Source organism: Ornithorhynchus anatinus, chromosome 4, assembly GCF_004115215.2.
Source record: "Ornithorhynchus anatinus isolate Pmale09 chromosome 4, mOrnAna1.pri.v4, whole genome shotgun sequence".
NCBI classification, from domain to species: Eukaryota; Metazoa; Chordata; class Mammalia; order Monotremata; family Ornithorhynchidae; genus Ornithorhynchus; species Ornithorhynchus anatinus.
In genome coordinates this window covers 134,130,838-134,151,530 of record NC_041731.1, presented here as the reverse complement: position 1 = coordinate 134,151,530, position 20,693 = coordinate 134,130,838, and the positions used below count along the sequence as shown (strand labels likewise).

Below are 20,693 nucleotides of genomic sequence, written 5' to 3'. Positions count from 1 at the left end.
GATCCAACCAGGGGTTGAACACAGGCCCGGGAGTCAGAAGGACCGGGGTTCTCCTCCATTCTTATCTTGAACGAATACTGTTAAAATAATAATAATAATAATAATAATGATAATCAAGTGCTTAGTCTGTGCCGTTCTAAAGGGGAAGCAGCATGGTTCAGTGGAAAGAGCCCCGGCTTCGGAGTCAGAGGTCACGGGTTCGACTCCCGGCTCTGCCACTTGTCAGCTGTGGGACTGGGGGCGAGTCACTTCACTTCTCTGGGCTTCAGTGACCTCATCTGGAAAATGGGGATGAAGACTGGGAGCCCCACGTGGGACAACCTGATTCCCCTGTGACTACCCCAGCGCTTAGAACAGTGCTTTGCACATAGGAAGCGCTTAACAAATACCAGCGTTATTATTATTACTTCACTTCTCTGTGCCTCAGTTCCCTCATCCGTAAAATGGGGATTAACTGTGAGCCTCCCGTGGGACAACCCGATGACCCCGTATCTCCCCCAGCGCTTAGAACGGTGCTCGGCACATAGTGAGCGCTTAACAAATACCAACATTATTTATTAAGCGCTGGAGTAGATGCCAGTTAAGGAGCTGGGCCTCAATCCCTGTCCCACATGGGGCTCCCACTCTTAATCTCCATTTTCCAGAGGAGGTAACGGAGGCCCAGAGAAGTTGAGTGACTTGTCCAAGGTCCCACAGCAGACCCGTGGTAGAGCCGGGATAAGAACCCAGGTCCCTCTGACTCCCAGGCCTGCGTTCAACCCGATGTTTTTGCATCCGCCCCGGCGCTTAGCATGAGGAGACGCACGTGGGAGGAGAGAGCGGCCGTTTTGCAGGCCAAATCAAATCCATTCTTTGCCAATGTAATCGTTCTTGGAAATGATTGGCAAGGCAAATGTAATAAGGGGCAGAGGGCACCCCGCTTGGCTATTTTACAATTAATTATTATTCATTTATTTCTATTAATGTCTGTCCCCCCTTTAGATGGTGATTTTATAATCAATTTTATATTGACTACTTTACAATTAATTATCATTCATTTATTTCTATTCACGTCTGTTTCCCCCTTTAGATGGTGATTTTATAATCAATTTTATATCGACTATTTTATAATGAATTATTCATTTATTTCTATTAATGTCTGTTTCCCCCTTTAGATGGTGATTTTATAATCAATTTTATATTGACTATTTTATAATTAATTATCATTCATTTATTTCTATCAATGTCTGTTTCCCCCTTTAGACGGTGATTTTATAATCAATTTTATATTGGCTATTTTATAATTAATTATTATTCATGTATTTCTACTAATGTCTGTTTCCCCCTTTAGACGGTGATTTTATAATCAATTTTATATTGGCTATTTTATAATTAATTATTATTCATTTATTTCTATTCATGTCTGTTTCCCCCTTTAGACGGTGATTTTATAATCAATTTTATATTGGCTATTTTATAATTAATTATTATTCATTTATTTCTATTATTGTCTGTTTCCCCCTTTAGACGGTGATTTTATAATTAATTTTATATCGGCTATTTTATAATTATTATTCATTTATTTCTATTAATGTCTGTTTCCCCCTTTAGACGGTGAGCTCACTGTGGGCAGGAATGGGTCTGTTTGTTGTTATCTTGTACTCTCCCCAGTGCTTAGTACAGTGCTCTGCACACAGTAAGCGCTCAATAAGTCCCCTTGAATGAATGGATGGATGGATGGATTAATGGATGGATGGATGAATATAATGATAATAATAATGTTGGTATTTGTTAAGTGCTTACTATGTGCAGAGCACTGTTCTAAGCGATGGGGGAGAGACAGGGTAATTAGGTTGTCCCACGTGAGGCTCCCGGTCTTCATCCCCATTTTACAGATGAGGCAACTGAGGCCCAGAGAAGTGAAGTGGCTTGCCCACAGTCACACAGCTGACAAGTGGCAGAGTGAGGATTCGAACCCATGACCTCAGACTCCCAAGCCCGAGCTCTATCCACTGAGCCACGCTGCTTCTCTAATTCACCTCAAGGGACAAACTGGGTGGTTCTTTGGGTCAGCAACCTTCCTGCTGAGAGTTTTCCCCCTGAAGACATTCCCCCTTCCTGCAAAACCCACAGTCAAACCCAGTTGTCTTCATTTCGAGAGCGGCGCTTTTTCAACCGCACAAGAAGTTTTTATTATTATTATCATTATTTGAAGGTATTTGTCAAGCGCCGTCAAGCTCTGTAATAATAATGTGGGTATTTGTTAAGCGCTTACTATGGGCCAAGCACTGTTCTACATGCAGGGTAATCAGGTTGTCCCACGTGGGGCTCAGTCTTCATCCCCATTTTACAGATGGGGTCACTGAGGCCCAGAAAAGTCAAGTGACTTGCCCGAGGTCCCCCAGCAGACGGGTGGCGGAGCCGGGATTAGAACCCATGACCTTGGACTCCTATGCCCGGGCTCTTTCCACTGAACCACGCTGCTTCTCTGTTCTGAACGCTGGTATAGATACGGGTTTATCAGGTTGGACACAGTCCCCGTCCCACATGGGCCTCACAGGTTTTAATCCCCATTTTCTGGATGAGGTAACCGAGGCACAGCGAAGTTAAATGACTTGCCCAAGGTCACGCAGAGGACGAGGGGCAGAGCCGGGATTAGAACCCGGGTCCTCGGGCTCCGTGGCCCGTAACCTTGTCCCCTAGGATATATTGCTTCTCATCTAGTGAGATGTCAGAGCAGAAGAGGTTGATTTCAAAATAAATACACCAAAGTTTCCCCCGATCCCTTACGGGAAGCAGCGTGGCTTAGTGGAAAGAGCCCGAGTTTGGGAGTCGGAGGTCACGGGTTCTAATCCCGCCTCTGCAGCTTGTCTGCTGCGTGAGCTTGGACAAGCCGCTTCACCTCTCTGTGCCTCAGTTCCCTCATCTGGAAAATGGGGATTAAAACCGTGAGCCCCACGGGGGATGACCTGATGACCTCGTATCCCCCCCCCCCCCCCCGAGCTTAGAACAGTGCTTGGCACATAGTAAGCGCTTAACAGATCCCATAACTAGTATTATTATTATCCTACTCTTTGGCTCAGTGGAAAGAGCCCAGGTTTGGGAGTCAGAGGGCAAGGGTTCGAATCCTGCCTCTGCCACTTGTCAGCTGTGTGACCTTGGGCAGGTCACTTAACTTTTCTGTACCTCACTTCCCTCGTCTGTAAAATGGGGATTAAGACTGTGAGCCTCACGTGGGACGACCTGATGACCCTGTATCTACCCCAGCGCTTAGAACAGTGCTCGGCACAGAGTAAGCGCTTAACAAATACCAACATTATTATTATTATCTTAAACTGTGAGTCCCAGATGGGATACAGACGGTGTCCAACCTATCGCCTATCTACCCCAGCAGCTAGTTCCATGTCTGGCTCCGAGTGAGCGCTTAACACGTTTGTACAGTGCTCTGCACACAGTAAGTGCTCGATAAATTCGATTGAGTGAATGAAGTGTAGCTGGAAAATAAAATAAAAAGGAGGGTGGATCCGGCCACAGCAGTGAAGGCCACAGCCTCTAGTGACTGTTCCTGTCCGTCCGTCTCCCCCGATCAGCCCGTGAGCCCGTCAAAGGGCAGGGACCGTCTCTATCTGTTACCGATTTGTCCATTCCAAGCGCTTAGTCCAGTGCTCTGCACATAGGAAGCGCTCAATAAATACTATTGAAAGAATGAATAGCGACTGAGGGTCGAGAAGGGTGAGAACTTGCCGACACGTGAACGCAATCGGGCCTCGTTCCAGATTAGGACGAGGACGGCGCTGCAAGGATCAAAACCACAAAGCGGCCAAGAGAGGCACGCGTCCCCTGGGAGACGGACTGACAGGCTGTGGGTTCGGATTCAAGCCCGACCTCCTCAAAGGTCAGTAGAATAATAATTATAGTAATAATAATAATGGTATTTGTTAAGTGCTTACTATGTGTCGAGCCCTATTCTAAGCGCTGGGGCGGATACAAGGCGATCAGGTTGTCCCACGCGGGGCTCACAATCTTCACCCCCGTTTTACAGATGAGGAAGGTCACAGAGCTGACAAGTGGCGGAGGTGGGATTAGAACCCACGACCTAATAATAATAATAATAATAATAATAATGTTGGTATTTGTTAAGCGCTTACTATGTGCCGAGCACTGTTCTAAGCGCTGGGGTAGACACAGGGGAATCAGGTTGTCCCACGTGAGGCTCACGGTCTTCATCCCCATTTTACAGATGAGGTAACTGAGGCACCAAGAAGTTAAGTGACTTGCCCAAAGTCACACAGCTGACAAGTGGCCGAGCCAGGATTCGAACCCATGACCTCTGACTCCAAAGCCCGTGCTCTTTCCACTGAGTCTGACTCCCAAGCCCGGGCTCTTTCCAGGAAGCCATGGAGCTGCAATGCCTAACTGCCTACCTGGCCGTGTGTCGATCAACCAATCAATCAATCATATTTATTGAGCACTTACCGTGGGCAGAGCACTGTATCTAAGAGCTTGGGAGAGTCCAGTATAATAGTGAAGGTATTTGTTAAGCGCTTACTAGGTGCCAAGCACTGTTCTAAACGCTGAGGTAGATACAAGGTCATCAGGTTGTCCCACATGGGGCTCACAGTCTTAATTCCCATTTTACAGAAGGGGTGACTGAGGCACAGAGAGGTTAAGTAACTTGTCCAAAGTCACACAGCTGACAGGTGGCAGAGCCAGGACTAATAAGAATAATGTTGGTATTTGTTAAGCGCTTACTACGTGCAGAGCGCTGTTCTAAGCGCTGGGGGAGATCCGGGGTCATCAGGTTGTCCCACGTGAGGCTCACAGCCTTCATTTTCCCGAGGAGGTCACTGAGGCCCAGAGAAGTGAAGTGACTGTGCCCGAAGTCACACAGCTGAGACTGTGTGGCAGAGCCGGGATTCGAACCCACGACCTCGGACTCCCAAGCCCGGGCTCTTTCCACTGAGCCAAGCTGCTTCTCAGGTGACTCTGAAGTAGGAGAGGAGGGAGGGAGGAGAGGGCAAAGGGGATTAAAGCCGATGGTGAGGAGTTTCTGTCGGATTCAGAGGTCGATGGGGTTCTTGAGGAGGGGGGAAACGTGGACTCAACGGTTTTGGGCGGGGCCTGCATGAGAAGCAGCGTGGCTCAGTGGAAAGAGCCCGGGCTTGGGAGTCAGAGGTCATGAGTTCAAATCCCGCCTCTGCCACTTGTCAGCTGTGTGACTGTGGGCGAGTCACTTCACTTCTCCGTGCCTCAGTGACCTCATCTGTAAAATGGGGATTAACTGTAAGCCTCACGTGGGACAACCTGATTCCCCTGTATCTACCCCAGTGCTCAGAACAGTGCTCTGCACATAGTAAGGGCTTAACAAATACCAACAGTATTATTATTATTAATCCAGACTCCACCGCTTGCCAGCTGGGTGACTTTGGGCAAGTCACTTCACTTCTCTGGGCCTCAGTGACCTCCTCTGGAAAATGGGGATGAATAATAATAATAGTGTTGGCATTTAAGTGCTTACTATGTGCCAAACACTGTCCTAAGCGCTGGGGAGGATACGAGGCGATCAGGATGTCCCCCGTGGGGCACAAGGTCTTCATCCACATTTTTCGGATGAGGTAGCCGAGGCCCAGAGAAGTGAAGCGACTTGCCCCAAGTCACCCAGCTGACAAGCGGCAGAGTCGGGATTTGAACCCAAGACCTCCGACTCCCCAGCCCGGGCTCTTTTCACTGAACCCCGCTGAACCCCACGGGGGGCAACCCGATAACCTTGTATCTATCCAGCGGTTAGAACATTGCTTGACGCATAGTAAGCGCTTAACAAATACCAACATTACGAATTAATTAATTAATTGAGAAGCAGCGTGGCTCAGTGGAAAGAGCCCGGGCTTGGGGGTCAGAGGTCAAGGGTTCGAATCCCGACTCTGCCACTTGTCAGCTGTGGGACTGTGGGCGAGTCGGTTCACTTCTCTGGGTCTCAGTGACCTCATCTGTCGAATAGGGATGAAGACTGTGAGTCCCACGTGGGACGACCCGATTCCCCTGTGTCTACCCCAGCGCTTAGAACAGTGCTCGGCCCATAGTAAGCGCTTAACAAATACCAACGTTATTATCTCTCCCCTTTAATCTGTCACCGAATCCTGTCCGACCTCCATCGCTAGAATCTGCCCTTTCCTCTCCCTCCAAACTGCCACGGATCCGGGCATACGTGGAAAGAGCCCTGTCTTGGAGTCAGAGGTCGTGGGTTCGAATCCCTGCTCCGCCACTAGTCAGCTGTGGGACTGGGGGCGAGTCACTTCACTTCTCTGGGCCTCAGTGACCTCATCCGTAAAATGGGGATGAAGACTGTGAGCTTCCCGTGGGACCACCTGATGACCCTGTATCTCCCCCGGCGCTTAGAACAGTGCTCTGCACAGAGTAAGGGCTGAACAAATACCAACATTACTATTATTATCCCACCTCGACTACCGCAATCAGTCAGTGGTATTTATTGAGCACTTAATATGTGCGGAGCACTGTGCTAAGTGCTCGGGAGAGGACGGTATAACGATAGACACATTCCCTGCCCACAACGAGCTTACAGTCTGGAGGAGGAGACGGACATTAAAACAATGGAATAGATTCCGTGCCGTGGGGTGCCTAAAGCAGCGTGGCTCAGTGGAAAGAGCCCGGGCTTTGGAGTCAGAGGTCATGGGTTCGAATCCCTGCTCCGCCACTCGTCAGCTGTGGGACTGGGGGCGAGTCACTTCGCTTCTCTGGGCCTCAGTGACCTCATCTGAAAAATGGGCAATAAGACTGTGAGGCCCCACGTGGGACAACCTGATTCCCCTGTGTCTACTCCAGCGCTTAGAACAGTGCTCGGCCCACAGTAAGTAAGTAAGCGCTTAACAAATACCAGCATTATGAGAAGCAGCGTGGCTCAGTGGAAAGAGCGCGGGCTTTGGAGTCAGAGGTCATGAGTTCGAATCCCGGCGCTGCCACCTGTCAACTGTGTGACTGGGGGCAAGTCACTTCGCTTCTCTGGGCCTCAGTGACCTCATCTGGAAAATGGGGACTAAGACTGTGAGCCCCACGTGGGACAACCTGATTCCCCTGTGTCTACCCCAGCGCTTAGAACAGTGCTCTGCACATAGTAAGCGCTTAACAAATACCAACATTTAAGTAAGTATTAATTATTATTGGTATGCGACCGGAGCCTGGGGGGAGGTGGCCCGGGGGGCGGGGCCAAAGGGGCGTGGCCTCCCCGTTCGGGGGCGTGTCCGGGGCGGTGGGAGGGGCCCCGCGATCCAGGGGGCGGAGGCCCTAGGGGGCGCTGGCGTGCGGGTGGGCGTGGCCTCGCCCTAGGGGGCGGGGCCCGGCGGTTCGGGGGCGGGGCTTCGCCTCTCGGGGACGTGACGGGGCGGAGGCCCTAGGGGGCGCTGGCGTGCGGGTGGGCGGGGCCTCGCCCGAGGGGGCGGGGCCTGGTGGTTCGGGGGCGGGGCTTCGCCTCTCGGGGACGTGACGGGGCGGAGGCTCTAGGGGGCGCTGGCGTGCGGGTGGGCGGGGCTGCGGCCACGGCCTCCTCCTGCTCCTCCTGCTGCTCCTCCTCCTGCTCCTCCTGCTGCTCCTCCTCCTGCTCCTCCTGCTCCTCCCGCTCCTCGGTCGTCGTCGGTGTCGGCGGCCACGTTGTTCCCTCCCTCCGCAGGTCAGCATTGCCGGGGTCTGGGGCTTTGGGGGTCTGGGTGGGGGGATGTGTTTGGGGTCCCTCTCTCTCCCCTCCCCCCCGACCCCGGTCCCCCAGACTCCGCCCTCCCGACCCTTCCCTTCCCCCCCCGCCCCCCGTGCACCCCCCATCCCCGCCCCCCCCCTTTCTCCCCAGTCCTTCTGCCCCTCCCCCCATCTGCTCCCCTCCCCCGTTTTCCCCCGCCCCCATCATCTCTCCTCCCCATCTCCCCTGGCCCCCCCCCAGCAGCTCCCAGCCCCTAGCTCTGCTCCCCAGTGTTCCCCTCCCCCCGTGTCCCCCCTGCCCCCCATCATCTCCCCTCCCCAGTTTTCCCCTCCGCCCCCATAATTTTCCTCTCCCCCCATCTCTCCTGCCCCCCATCACCTCCCCTCTCCCCTCCCCCCACCTCCCACCCCATTTTCCCTCTCCCCCATCTCCCCCCTGCCCCCCATCATTTCCCCTCCTCAGTTTTCCTCTCCCCCCCCATGCCATCTCCCCTCCCCACTTTCCCGGTCCCCCATCTCCCCTCTGCCCCCCATCATCTCCCCTCCTCACTTTCCCTCTCCCCCATCATCTCTCCCCTCTGCCCCCCATCTCCCATCCCTAGTTCTCCCCTCCCCCGTCTCCCACTCCCAGTTTTTCTCTCCCCTCCTCATCTCCCCTCTCCCCCCATCATCTCCCCTCTCCAGTTTTCCTCTCCCCCCATCTCCCATCCCTAGTTTTCCCCTCCCCCATCTCCCAATCCCAGTTTTTCTCTCCCCTCCCCAGTTTTCCTCCCCCTCCATCATCCCCCCTCCCTCCTCCATCTCCCACTCCCAGTTTTCCTCTCCCCCCCATCACCCCCTCCCTCCCCCATCTCCCCCCCCCCAGTTTTCCTCTCCCTGTCCCCAGCCCCCCACCCCCCACCCTGCTCCCCCCAGGCCTCAGCCTTGTCCCCCAGCTTTTCCCGGGGAGCAGCCCCCCACCCCACTGCCCCCCAGGCTGTGCAGGACCCCTCCCTCCCTCCCTCCCTCCCTCCCCCCCGACCCCATTCCGCCTCCCAGGGCAACGGGGTCGCAGGCCTTGGCAGAATAGGGTCTGGCCTGGCCTGGGGGTGGGGGGCGGATTTGGGGGGGGGTGGGGTCCCTCCTGGCTCTCCTTTCAGAGCCAAAGGCTGCTTATTGATCAGATGCTCACCTGGGGAGGGGGGGCTTCCTCGCAAGCCCTCTCTTCTTCTGTATTGTCCCCTCCCAGGCCCTGAGCCCAGTGCTCAGCCCACGGTGAGCGCTCAATAAGTGCCCTCGACTACCCACTCGACAGGTGGAAATAGATTGGAAACAGTCCCTGGCCACCCTGGGTTCGACATCTAGCACCGTTCGGCGGCTGGGGCCCGGGAGTGACAAGGTCCCGGGTTCGAATCCCGGTTCCGCCTCCTGTCCGCTGCGCACCCTCGGGCGGGTCACTTCACATCCCTGTGCCTCAGTTCCCTCACCTGTAAAATGGGGACGGAGACCGTGAGCCCCACCGGGGACGGGGACCGTGTCCAACCGCGGCTTGGCTCAGTGGAAAGAGGCCGGGCTTGGGAGTCGGAGGTCGTGGGTTCGAATCCCAGGTCTGCCACTTGTCAGCTGGGTGACTGTGGGCGAGTCGCTTCACTTCTCTGGGCCTCAGTGACCTCATCTGTAAATTGGGGATTAACCGTGGGCCTCACGTGGGACGACCTGATGACCCTGTGTCTACCCCAGCGCTTAGAACGGTGCTCTGGACATACTAAGCGCTTAACAAATACCAACATGATTATTATTATTATTATTGTTTGCTTGGATCCATCGCTTAGCCCAGTGCCCGGCACGCGGTAAGTGCTTAACGAATACTCCAATTATTATTATTATTAATATTATTCCTGTTAGACTGTGAACCTTGTGTGGGACGGAGATTGTGTCCAACCTGATTCTTTTTTGTTGCTGTTTTTAATCTATCCCAGCATTAAGCATAGAAAGTGCTTAATGAAAAATACTATTATTACTTCCATTATTATTAATGATCAATCGTATTCATTGAGCTCTTCCCGTGGGCAGTGCGCTGTACTAAACACCTGGGAGAGTACGATAAAACAGTTGGTAATAATGATGGTATTTGTTAAGCGCGTACTATGTGCCAAGCACTGCTCTAAGCGCTGGGGAGATACAAGGTGATCAGGTTGTCCCACGTGGGGCTCACGGTCTTAATCCCCATTTTCCAGAGGAGGTCACTGAGGCCCAGAGAAGTGAAGTAACTCGCCCATAGACACGCAGCTGGCAAGCGGCCGAGCCGGGATTAGAACCCATGACTTAGTCCAGTGCTCTGCACATAGTAAGCGCTCAATAAATACTACTGAATGAACGACCTCTGACTCCCAAGCCCGGGCTCTTTCCACTGAGCCACGTTGCTTCTCTTTGGTAGACATATTTCCTCCTTTCACTCTGGGGAGGGGGGTGATTATCATAATTATTATTATTATTATTATTATTAGGCCACACCACCTCCCACTATGGTGTAATAAAACATCTGTCTGTAACGTTTACTTGCCAGGAGGTGGATAGCAAGCTGAACCTCACTCATGGAGTTCGTGAGACAGTGTCTGGAAGCTTTTGTGTGGTAAGGAAAAGCTCTTCGTTTCCCACTTCGGCGCAGTCGGTTCTATGATTGTGTAAGGCCAAAAACAATGTCTTCGAGTCTTATTTTTGGCCCCAGATCCAGTATGAAAGGAATACGAGACGCGGTTCCACTGCGATGCGTCCTGTGCCCGAGGCGGCAGTGGCGAAGCCCTGTGCTGGCCTGTTTCGCGTCCCTGACCGGCCGATTAGGGAGAGGACGGCCTGGAGTTCGTTCTGAGGGAAATCTGGGGACAGAAAGGGGTCCAGCTCCTCATTTATGGTAGAGCCTGGACCAAAATGCCCCGAGGAGACCCCGTGGCGTCTCCGATTCTTGCCCACCCCTGTCGTTTACGCTCGAGCTCGTGTCGGTCCGTCGCGACTTGGGTAGGACGCGGTGGGAGAACCGGGGCGCCGTCCCCAGCCGGCCGTCGTCGTGGTCAGAGGCCGTCATTCATTCATTCATTCATTCAGTAGTATTTATTGAGCGCTCCGTCGCGTCGTTTCCGACTCCACGGATCGACTTTCGTGATCCGTGACCTCGCTGACGGCTCTTCCCTTTCCGTGGTCAGGGTCTCTGTCCGTCGAGCTGCCGGGCTGACTCTTCCACGTTTTCCCAGCATTAGCGTCTCCTCCAGAGGATCAGTCCTCCTCCCGATGTGTCTAAAATGTGCTAATCCGAGCCGAGTCATTTGGCCTTCCGATTGCCACTTGGGTTTAATTTGCTCCCGATCCCATCTGTCCGTCTTCGGGGCAGTCCGAGCTCTTCTCAGAAAGCCTTCTCCAACACCGCATTGCAAAAGAATCGATGCTCTTTCCGTCCCGTGTGTTCCCCGGCCAGTTACAGTCGAAATGATGATGATCCTTTTTATGGTCTTTAAGCGCTTATTACGTGCTAAGCCCCGTTCTAAGCGCTGGGGCAGATACAGGGCATCAGGGCGGACGCGGTCCCCGTCCCCCACGAGGCTCCCTGCCTAAGTAGGAGGGAGTGGGATTTATTAGCTGTGTGACCGTGGGCAAGTCGCTTCGCTTCTCTGGGCCTCAGTGACCTCATCTGGAAAATGGGGATGAAGACTGGGAGCCTCACGTGGGGCAACCTGATGACCCTGTATCTATCCCGGTGCTTAGAACGGTGCTCTGCACATAGTAAGCGCTTAACAAATGCCGTCATCATCACTAGGCCACGCTGCTTCTCTGCGGTGTAATAATTTTAACGCTCCCCCGCCCCTCTGTCGGTCTCCCTTCGCCGTGCCGGGATGGTGGGTTCCTTTGCATTTTGCCCCTTTGCTGTCGTTAATAGAGTAGAATAGCCACGATAACCGTGAGAAGCAGCGGGACTCAGAGGAAAGAGCCCGGGCTTGGGAGTCAGAGGTCATGGGTTCGAATCCCGGCTCCGCCACTTGTCAGCTGGGTGACTTCGGGCAAGTTACTTCACTTCTCTGGGCCTCAGTGACCTCATCTGGAAAATGGGGATGAAGACTGTGAGCCTCACGTGGGACAACCCGATTACCCTGTTTCTACCCCAGCGCTTAGAACAGTGCTCTGCACATAGTAAGCGCTTAACAAATACCAACATTATGATTATTATTTGTTACGTGCTTCCCGGAGGACGGTGCTCGGAGCTGGGGTAGATTCAGCTCAGTCAGGGCAGACGCAGATCCTGACCCACATGGGGCTCACAGGCCTGAGCGGGAGGGAGGCGAGTGCTAAAGCTGGGAAGCAGCGTGGCTCAGGGGGAAGAGCCCGGGCTTGGGAGTCAGAGGTCGTGGGTTCTAATCCCGCCTCCGCCACTTGTCAGCTGGGTGACTTTGGGCCGATCACTCTGCCTCAGTTCCCTCATCTGTAAAATGGGGGATGAAGCATGTGAGCCCCACGTGGGACAACCCGATGACCTCGTATCTACCCCGGCGCTTAGAACAGTGCTCTGCACATAGTAAGTGCTTAACAAATACCAACATTATTATTATTATTAAAGCTGTGATTTGTTCTTCCCGTGGTGGACGGAAAAATAGCGTAATTAATTTGTATCGCAGGATGTCAATCAGTCAGTGAGATTTATTGATCACTGACTGTGTGCAGAGCCCTGTACTAAGTGCTGGGGAGATTACAATGCAACAGAGTTGATAGACGGTTTCTCTGCCCACAAGGAGTTTACGGTCTAAAGGGAGAGATGGACATAGAGAAGCAGCGCGGCTCAGTGGAAAGAGCCCGGGCTCGGGAGTCAGAGGTCATGAGTTCGAATCCCAGCTCTGCCACTCGTCAGCTGGGTGACTGTGGGCAAGTCACTTCGCTTCTCTGTGCCCCGGTTACCTCATCTGTAAAATGGGGATTTACTGTGAGCCTCACGTGGGACAACCCGATGACCCTGTATCTCCCCCAGTGCTTAGAACAGTGCTTGGCACATAGTAAGCGCTTAACAAATACCAACATTATTATTAGTATAGATAAATTACAGATCTGTACCTAGGTGCTTTGGGCCTAAGGTTTGGATGAATAGCAAGTTTAGACTGTGAGCCCGTGGTTGGGGGGATGATCTCTATCTGTTGCCGAATTCTCCATTCCAAGCGCTTAGTACAGTGCTCTGCTCACAGTAAGCGCTCAATAAATACGATTGAATGAAGAGCAAATGCTTCAAGGGTGCAGATCCAACTGTGTGGATGTCGCAGCAGGGATGGGGAGTTGTGGAAAAGAGGACTGAATCGGGGAAGGCCTCTTGGAGGAGACGGGATTTTTAATAAAGCTTTGAAGATGGGAGTCTTCTGTGTGACCTTGGGGAAGTCACTTCCCTTCTCCGGGCCTCAGTTCCCTGTAAAATGGGGATTGAGACGGTGACCCCCCCCCGGGACTACGTCCGACCCGATTCGCTGGTCTCCACCCCGGCGCTTAGTATAATAATAATGCTGGTATTTGTTAAGCACCTACTATGTGCAGAGCACCGTTCTAAGCGCTGGGGGAGATACAGGGTCATCAGGTCGTCCCACGGGAGGCTCACAGTTAATCCCCATTTTACAGATGAGGTCACTGAGGGATAGAGAAGTGAGGTGACTTGCCCGCAGTCCCACAGCTGACGAGTGGCAGAGCCGGGAGTCGAACCCATGACCTCTGACTCCGAAGCCCACTGAGCCACGCTGCTTCCCGTATATACTTCCCAGTATAGTGCCTGGCACGTAGTAAGCGCTTGACCATCATAATTATTATTATTGTATGTGGAGGAGGAGGGAGTTCCAGGCCAGAGGGAGGGCGTCGGCAAGGGGTCAGGCAGTCAGGCATGTCATCAGTCATATTTACTGAGCACTGTACTAAGCGCGTGGGTGAGTACGATATAACAGGCAGGTCCTGCCCGCGACGAGCTCACAGTCTAGCGGGGGAGACGAGCATTGCTAAAAACGAATAAATAAATCAATTCTCGGCCACGGTGGCATCTTCCAACCTTTCCCTGCCCGGAGTCAGGGACGCCTAGAAGACGACGTTGCCGTAACCCGAGGCTCTTGCGGGCTCAACCCCGCGTTGGGGCCGAGACGACCCTCGTAGCCTCCGTTCTGCCGTTCCACTGGCCTGAATAAGGGCAGATTATTCATTCAATCGTATTTATTGAGCGCTTACTATGTGCAGAGCATTGGACTAAGCGCTCGGAATGGACAATTGGGCAACAGATAGAGACGATCCCCGCCCACTGACGGGCTCACGGTCTAATCCGGGGAGACGGACGGACAAAATCAATAGCAGTAAATAGAATCGAGGGGATGTACACCTCATCAACAAAATAAATAGGGTGATAAAAATATAATTAGGATCTCCGTGGCCAGAGTTTGAGGTCTCTGGCTGGAAGGATGACATGTTGGGAGGCTTGGGATTAGCCCAAGTCTTGTCGCACCACCGAGGTGATGGCGGTGGGGGGATTAATGGAGTCAGAACCCGTTCTTCTATACCTTCCTCGGGCGGGTTGCCTTTTGCCCGGAGATTTAACTTTTGGTTTTCTTCCTCATCGGGAAATATGCTCCAGGGTGTGTTTCCGTGAAAGGATTTTTCCAGGCCTGGTTTTCCTTTTCCCCCACGGTGCGGAGAGAAAGCACTCGAGGAATTCTCGGCCTTCCGTTGGGAGAGGGAGCAAGATTCAGGGTTTGGAGGCGCCATCCTCCCCGCGCCCCTCTCCAACATCCTGGGGTTGGCGGGAGTTCCCTCATGGCAGGCGTGAGTGCTTTTCATTCGTTCAGTCGTATTTATTAAGCACTTCCTGTGGGCAGAATACTGTACTGAGCGCCTGGGAAGGGCCAACACAGCGATCAAGTGTGACAATCCCTGCCCACATCGAGCTCCCGGTCTAGAGGGAGGGAGGCCGACATCAATACAAATAAACAGATGTCAATAGAAATAAATAAAATGACACAGGAGGAGCAGTGTGGCTCAGTGGAAAGAGCCCGGGCTTGGGAGTCAGAGGTCATGGGTTCGAATCCCGGCTCTGCCCCTTGTCAGCTGGGTGACTGTGGGCCAGTCACTTCACTTCTCTGGGCCTCAGTTCCCTCATCTGTAAAATGGGGAATTAAGACCGTGAGCCTCACGTGGGACAACCTGATGACCCTGTATCCGCCCCAGCGCTTAGAACAGTGCTCTGCACATAGTAAGCGCTTAACAAAGACCAACATTATTATCATTATTATAAGTGCTGTGGGGCGGGTGGCAGGGAAAACCCTGGACTGCTGGTGCTGGGACTTGTCTCTACCCTGGTGCTTAGAACAGTGCTTGGCACAAAGTAAGCGCTTAACAAATGCCATAATAATAATAATCAGAGCCATTCCCCACCCCCAGGGAGCTGACTTATTCCCGGGTCTTCCTCCTCCTTTTAGGCTGTGAGCCCCTCGTTGGGCAGGGATGGTCTCTATCCGTTGCCGAATTGGACTTTCCAAGCGCTTAGTACAGTGCTCCGCGCACAGTAAGCGCTTAATAAATACGTTTGAATGAATTCAGCCAGGAGCTTATTACATTACGGCACATTAGACAGCTCCAGTTGACTCCCTCCGATGGTCAGTGTTCAAGGGTGGCCCGGACCGTGTTTGTAATAATAATAATGATGATGATGATGATAGTGGTATTTAAGCACTTATTCATTCAATAGTATTTATTGAGCGCTTACTATGTGCAGAGCACTGTACTAAGCGCTTGGAATGTGCAAATCAGCAACAGATAGAGACAGTCCCTGCCCATTGACGGGTTTACAGTCTTATTATGTGCCAGGAACTGTCCTAAGCGCTGGGGTGGATACTAGGAGTTTGTCCTGGCGGGCTGCCTGGTGAGCCGGGTCCAGCCCTCTCCAGAGGTGGGTAATAATAATAATGTTGGTATTTGTTAAGCGCTTACTATGTGCAGAGCACTGTTCTAAGCGCTGGGGGAGATACAGGGTAATGAGGTGGTCCCACATGGGGCTCACAGTCTTCATCCCCATTTTGCAGATGAGGGAACTGAGGCCCAGAGAAGTGAAGTGACGTGTCCGAAGTCACACAGCTGAAGAGCGGCGGAGCCGGGATTCGAACCCACGACCTCTGACTCCCCAGCCCGGGCTCTTGCCCCTGAGCCACGCTGCTTCTCACAGCGCTAGCCGCTGGAGTAGACCGGGGTAATCGGATCGGTCGCGATCCCATCCCCACTTAGGGCTCACGGTCTACGGATAGAGCAGGGATAATAATATTTGTATTTGTTAAGCGCTTACTATGTGCAGAGCACTGTTCTAAGCGCTGGATAATATTGGTATTTGCAGAGCACTTTTCTAAGCACTGGAGTAGATACAGGGTCATCAGCTTGTCCCACGTGAGGCTCCCAGTCTTCATCCCCATTTTACCGAGGAGGGGGACCTTACCCCCCCACGGTACAGATGAGGAAACTGAGGCCCAGAGAGGTGAAGTGATTTGCCCAAGGTCACCCAGCAGGGCAGTGGCAGAGCTGGGATTACAACCCCAGTGTCCCGAGTCAGTTCCAAGCTCTTGGTCACACTGCCTCCCTAATGAGATGCGGTGAGGCCTAATGGAGAAGCAGCGTGGCTCAGTGGAAAGAGCACGGGCTTTGGAGTCAGGGCTCATGAGTTCAAATCCCAGCTCTGCCACTTGTCGGCTGTGTGACTGTGGGCGAGTCACTTAACTTCCCTGGGCCTCAGTTCCCTCATCTGTAAAATGGGGATGAAGACTGGGAGCCCCACGTGGGACAACCTGATTCCCCTGTGTCTACCCCAGCGCTTAGAACGGTGCTCGGCACATAGTAGGCGCTTAACAAATACCAACATTATTAGAGCCCGGACCTGGGAGTCGGAAGGTCATGAGTTCTAATTCCGGCTCCACCATTTGTCTGCTGGGTGACCTTGGGCAAGTCACCTCACTTCTCTGGGCCTCAGTTCCCTCATCTGTAAAATGGGGATGAAGACTGGGAGCCTCACGTGGGACAACCCGATGACCCTGTATCTCCCCCAGCGCTTAGAACGGTGCTCTGTACGTAGTAAGCGCTTAACAAATACCAACATTATTATTATTACTATTCTTATTCTCTGAGCCTTGATTTACCTCACCTGGCAAATGGGGGTTGAGACGTTGGGCCCCATGTGCAACAAAGGGACTGTGTCCAACCCGATTTGCTTGTATCCATCCTGGCACTTACTACAGTGCCTGGCATGTACGAAGCACTTTACAAATGCCATTATCATTAATATTGTTATCTTGCAAAAGGAGAAAGTCTGTTCCCCTTCCCTCATCGTAAGGTGCGGGCAGCAGTCAATCAGTGATTGGTACTTAGAGAAGCAGCGTGGCTCAGTGGAAAGAGCCCGGGCTTGGGAGTCAGAGGTCATGGGTTCGAAAGCCGGCTCTGCCAATTGGCAGCTGTGTGACTTTGGGCAAGTCACTTCACTTCTCTGGGCCTCAGTGACCTCATCTGTCAAATGGGGATTAACTGTGAGCCTCACGTGGGACAACCTGATGACCCTGTATCTCCCCCAGCGCTAAGAACGGTGCTCGGCACATAGTAAGCGCTTAACAGATGCCAACATTATTATTATTATTTGTCGAATGATATCTGTGGGCCAAGCACTGTGCTATGCACCTGGGAGAGTCCAATGCAACAGGGTTGGTAGACTTGATCCCTGCCCTCAAGCAGTTTAAAATCTAGCATGCGTGCTCATCCCCCCCCCCCCCCGTAATTCCTTAAGATGTTGGGTTTATTTATCTGGACAATTCACTCTCAGAGCCTGGCACGGAGTAAGGGTTTGACGGATGCCGTAAAGAAACAAACAAAAGCAAAGATTTTCCGCCGAGGCGCAAGGTTTTCCAAGCCAGAATCGAGCTGTGGTCATCTGCGGCGTTTAAATTTGCTGGAGGAACTCTCGACTCATTCATTCATTCAGTGGTATTTATTGAGCGCTTACTATGTGCATAGCACTGGACGAAGCGCTTGGAATGGACAGTTGGGCAACAGATAGAGACCATCCCCGCCCGATGACGGGCTCACGGTCTAATTGGGGGAGACGGACGGACAAAAACAATAGCAATAAATAGAATGAAGGGGATGGACACTTCGTTAACAAAATGAGAGGATGAGCAGAGTGCGGAGGGGAGGGGAAGGGAGAGGGGGAGGAGCAGAGGGAAAGGGGGCTTAGCTGAGGGGAGGTGAAGGGGGGGCAGAGAGGGAGCAGAGGGGAAAGGGGAAGCTCAGTCCGGGAAGGCCTCCCGGAGGAGGCGAGCTCTCGGTAGGGCCTTGAAGAGGGGAAGGGAGTGAGTTTGGCGGAGGTGAGGAGGGAGGGCGTCCCGGGACCGCGGGAGGACGCGGCCCGGGGGTCGACGGCGGGGCGGGCGTGAACGGGGGACGGCGAGGAGGCGGGCGGCGGAGGAACGGGGCGTGCGGGGTGGGCGGTGGAAAGAGAGAAGGGAGGAGAGGTAGGAGGGGGCGAGGGGCGGCCTCGAAGCCCAGAGTGAGAAGTTTTTGTTCAACTCTCCATGAAACATGGGCGAAGAGTCCGGGGTGACGCCGCTCGTTCTCGCGTTTCCATGGGCAGGCAGGTGGCCCGAGGCCCCGGCCCCTCCGGCCCATTCGCAGGTCCACAGTCCACGTTTGTCCAGCGCCCGCGGGGCAAAGGCTACCATTTTGGCTCTTGCCCAACAGAGAATTTCCCTCCTCCGCGATTTCCCCGCTAGGCCCGTCCCGCCCCCGGCAAGTGCCCGGAGAGTTGGACCGTGAGGCCAGGTCTGCCTGTCGGGGATGAAACCCCTTTGTCTCTGTGGGCAGAGGGAGAGGATAATAATAATAATGATGATGGCATTTGTTAAGCGCTTACTCTGCGCCAGGCACCGTTCTAAGCGCTGGGGGGATACAAGGTGATCAGGTTGGCCCACGTGGGGCTCACGGTCTTAATCCCCATTTTCCAGATGAGGTCACTGAGGGACAGAGAAGTGAAGTGACTTGCCCAAGGTCACACAGCAGACAGGTGGCGGAGCCGGGATTAGAACCCACGACCTCTGACTCCCAAGCCCGGGCTCTTTCCGCTGTGCCCCGCTGCTTCTGAAAGTGCGAGGGTGACACAGAAGGGAATGGGAGAAGAGGAAACGAGGGCTTAGTCAGCGAAGGCCTCTGAGAGGAAATGTCTTTTTAATAGGAAGCGAAATGACGTGTCCACAGCGGGACAGTGGATTAGAACTCACTGTGTGACTGTGTAACTTCTCTGGGCCTCAGTTCCTTCATCTGTAAAATGGGGATGAAGACCGGGAGCCCCACGTGGGCCAACCTGATGACCCTGTATCTCCCCCAGCGCTTAGAACGGTGCTCGGCACATAGTAAGCGCTTAACAGATACCAACATTATCATTATTAGTAACTCAGCCCCTGTGACACCCAGGCCCCGGGCTCTTTCCAACTGGTTCCCCAGCTGGAAGCTCAGTGGCTTCGCCCGTTGGAGGTGGTCGCCGCTGACCTCCCCGTAATAATGATGGTGCTTGTTAAGCGCTTACTATGTGCCAGGCACTGTAGTAAGCGCTGGGGTGGATATAAGAAAGTCAGGTTGGACACAGACCCTGTCCCACAAGGGCTCACAATCTCCATCCCCATTTCACAGATGGATGAGGTCACTGAGGCCCAGAGAAGTGAAGTGACTTGCCCAAGGCCACGCAGCAGACAAGTGGCAGAGCCGGGATTAGAACCCATGACCATCCGACTCCCGGGCCCGAGCTCTATCCACTAAGCCGTGCTGCTTCACTATAAAGATGGTAGTTGAAACCGGGAGCCAATAATAAAAATAATAATAATGATGATGTTGGTTACTGATCATAATAATGATAATTATGGTATTTGTTAAGCGCTTACTATGTGCCCGGCACTGTTCTAAGCGCTGGGGTACGTACAAGGTCATCAGGTTGTCCCACGTGGGGTTTACAGCCTTAATCCCCATTTTACAGGTGAGATGTGGGGTAGGGATTGTCTCTCTGTTGCCGAATTGTGTTTTCCAAGCGCTTAGTACAGTGCTCGGCACACAGTAAGCGCTCAGTAAATACGATTGAATGAATGAGATAACTGAGTTATAGCTGTTACTAATAACGTTGGTATTTATTAAGCGCTTACTATGTGCAGAGCACTGTTCTAAGCGCTGGGGGAGATACGGGGTCATCGGGTTGTCCCACATTGGGCTCCCAGTCTCACTCCCCATTTTCCCGATGAGGTACCGGAGGCACAGAGAAGCAAAGTGACTCACCCGAGGTCACACAGCAGACAAGCGGAGGAGCCGCGATTAGAACCCACGACCCCGGGACTCCCAGGCCCCGGGTTCCAGCCACTCCACCGGGCCGCTTCTCAAGTGTTCCCCGGCCTGTCGGCGTCTGCCTCAGTTGGACTAAGCTCAGGACGGGGGAGCGGGGAAGAGCCCTTCCCGCCGCGAGTCCCCGGCCCGTCCTCCGGAGCCCGGGTGGCCCAGCTTCCTTCTTCCGGTCCGTCGTATTTATTGAGCGCTTAACTGTGTGCAGAGCGCTGTAGGGAAGCAGCGTGGCTCAGTGGAAAGAACCCGGGCTGGGGGGTCAGGGGTCATGGGTTCGAATCCCGGCTCTGCCGCTTGCCAGCCGTGTGACTTTGGGCAAGTCACTTCACTTCTCTGTGCCTCAGTTACCTCATCTGTAAAATGGGGATTAACTGTGAGCCTCACGTGGGACAACCTGATGACCCTGTATCTACCCCAGCGCTTAGAACAGTGCTCTGCACATAGTAAGCGCTTAACAAATACCAACATTATTATTATTATTATTCCCTGGGCCTCAGTGACCTCATCTGGAAAATGGGGATGAAGACTCTGAGCCTCACGTGGGACAACCTGATCACCTTGTATCCTCCCCAGCTCTTAGAACAGTGCTTTGCACCTAGTAATCGCTTAACGAATGTCATCGTTATCATTAT

The 20,693-nt window shown here is 53.1% G+C and overlaps 1 protein-coding gene across 2 annotated transcripts in view; it reads left to right on the top strand.

Moving 5' to 3' along the window:
* The first annotated feature begins 7,579 nt into the window (after positions 1–7,579).
* The window catches only part of SH3BP2 (SH3 domain binding protein 2), a 128,275-nt gene continuing 115,161 nt past the window's right edge, over positions 7,580–20,693 (top strand). Inside the window, exons 1-2 of one of the 2 annotated variants that reach the window (XM_029064039.2) lie at positions 7,580–7,660; positions 10,229–10,294. In XM_029064039.2, the coding sequence (XP_028919872.1) occupies positions 10,257–10,294 (38 nt within the window). In that variant the 5' untranslated portion in view covers positions 7,580–7,660; positions 10,229–10,256. Of the gene's footprint in view, positions 7,661–10,228; positions 10,295–20,693 lie in introns of those variants that run through there. The other variant, XM_029064040.2, reaches the window with a different exon arrangement.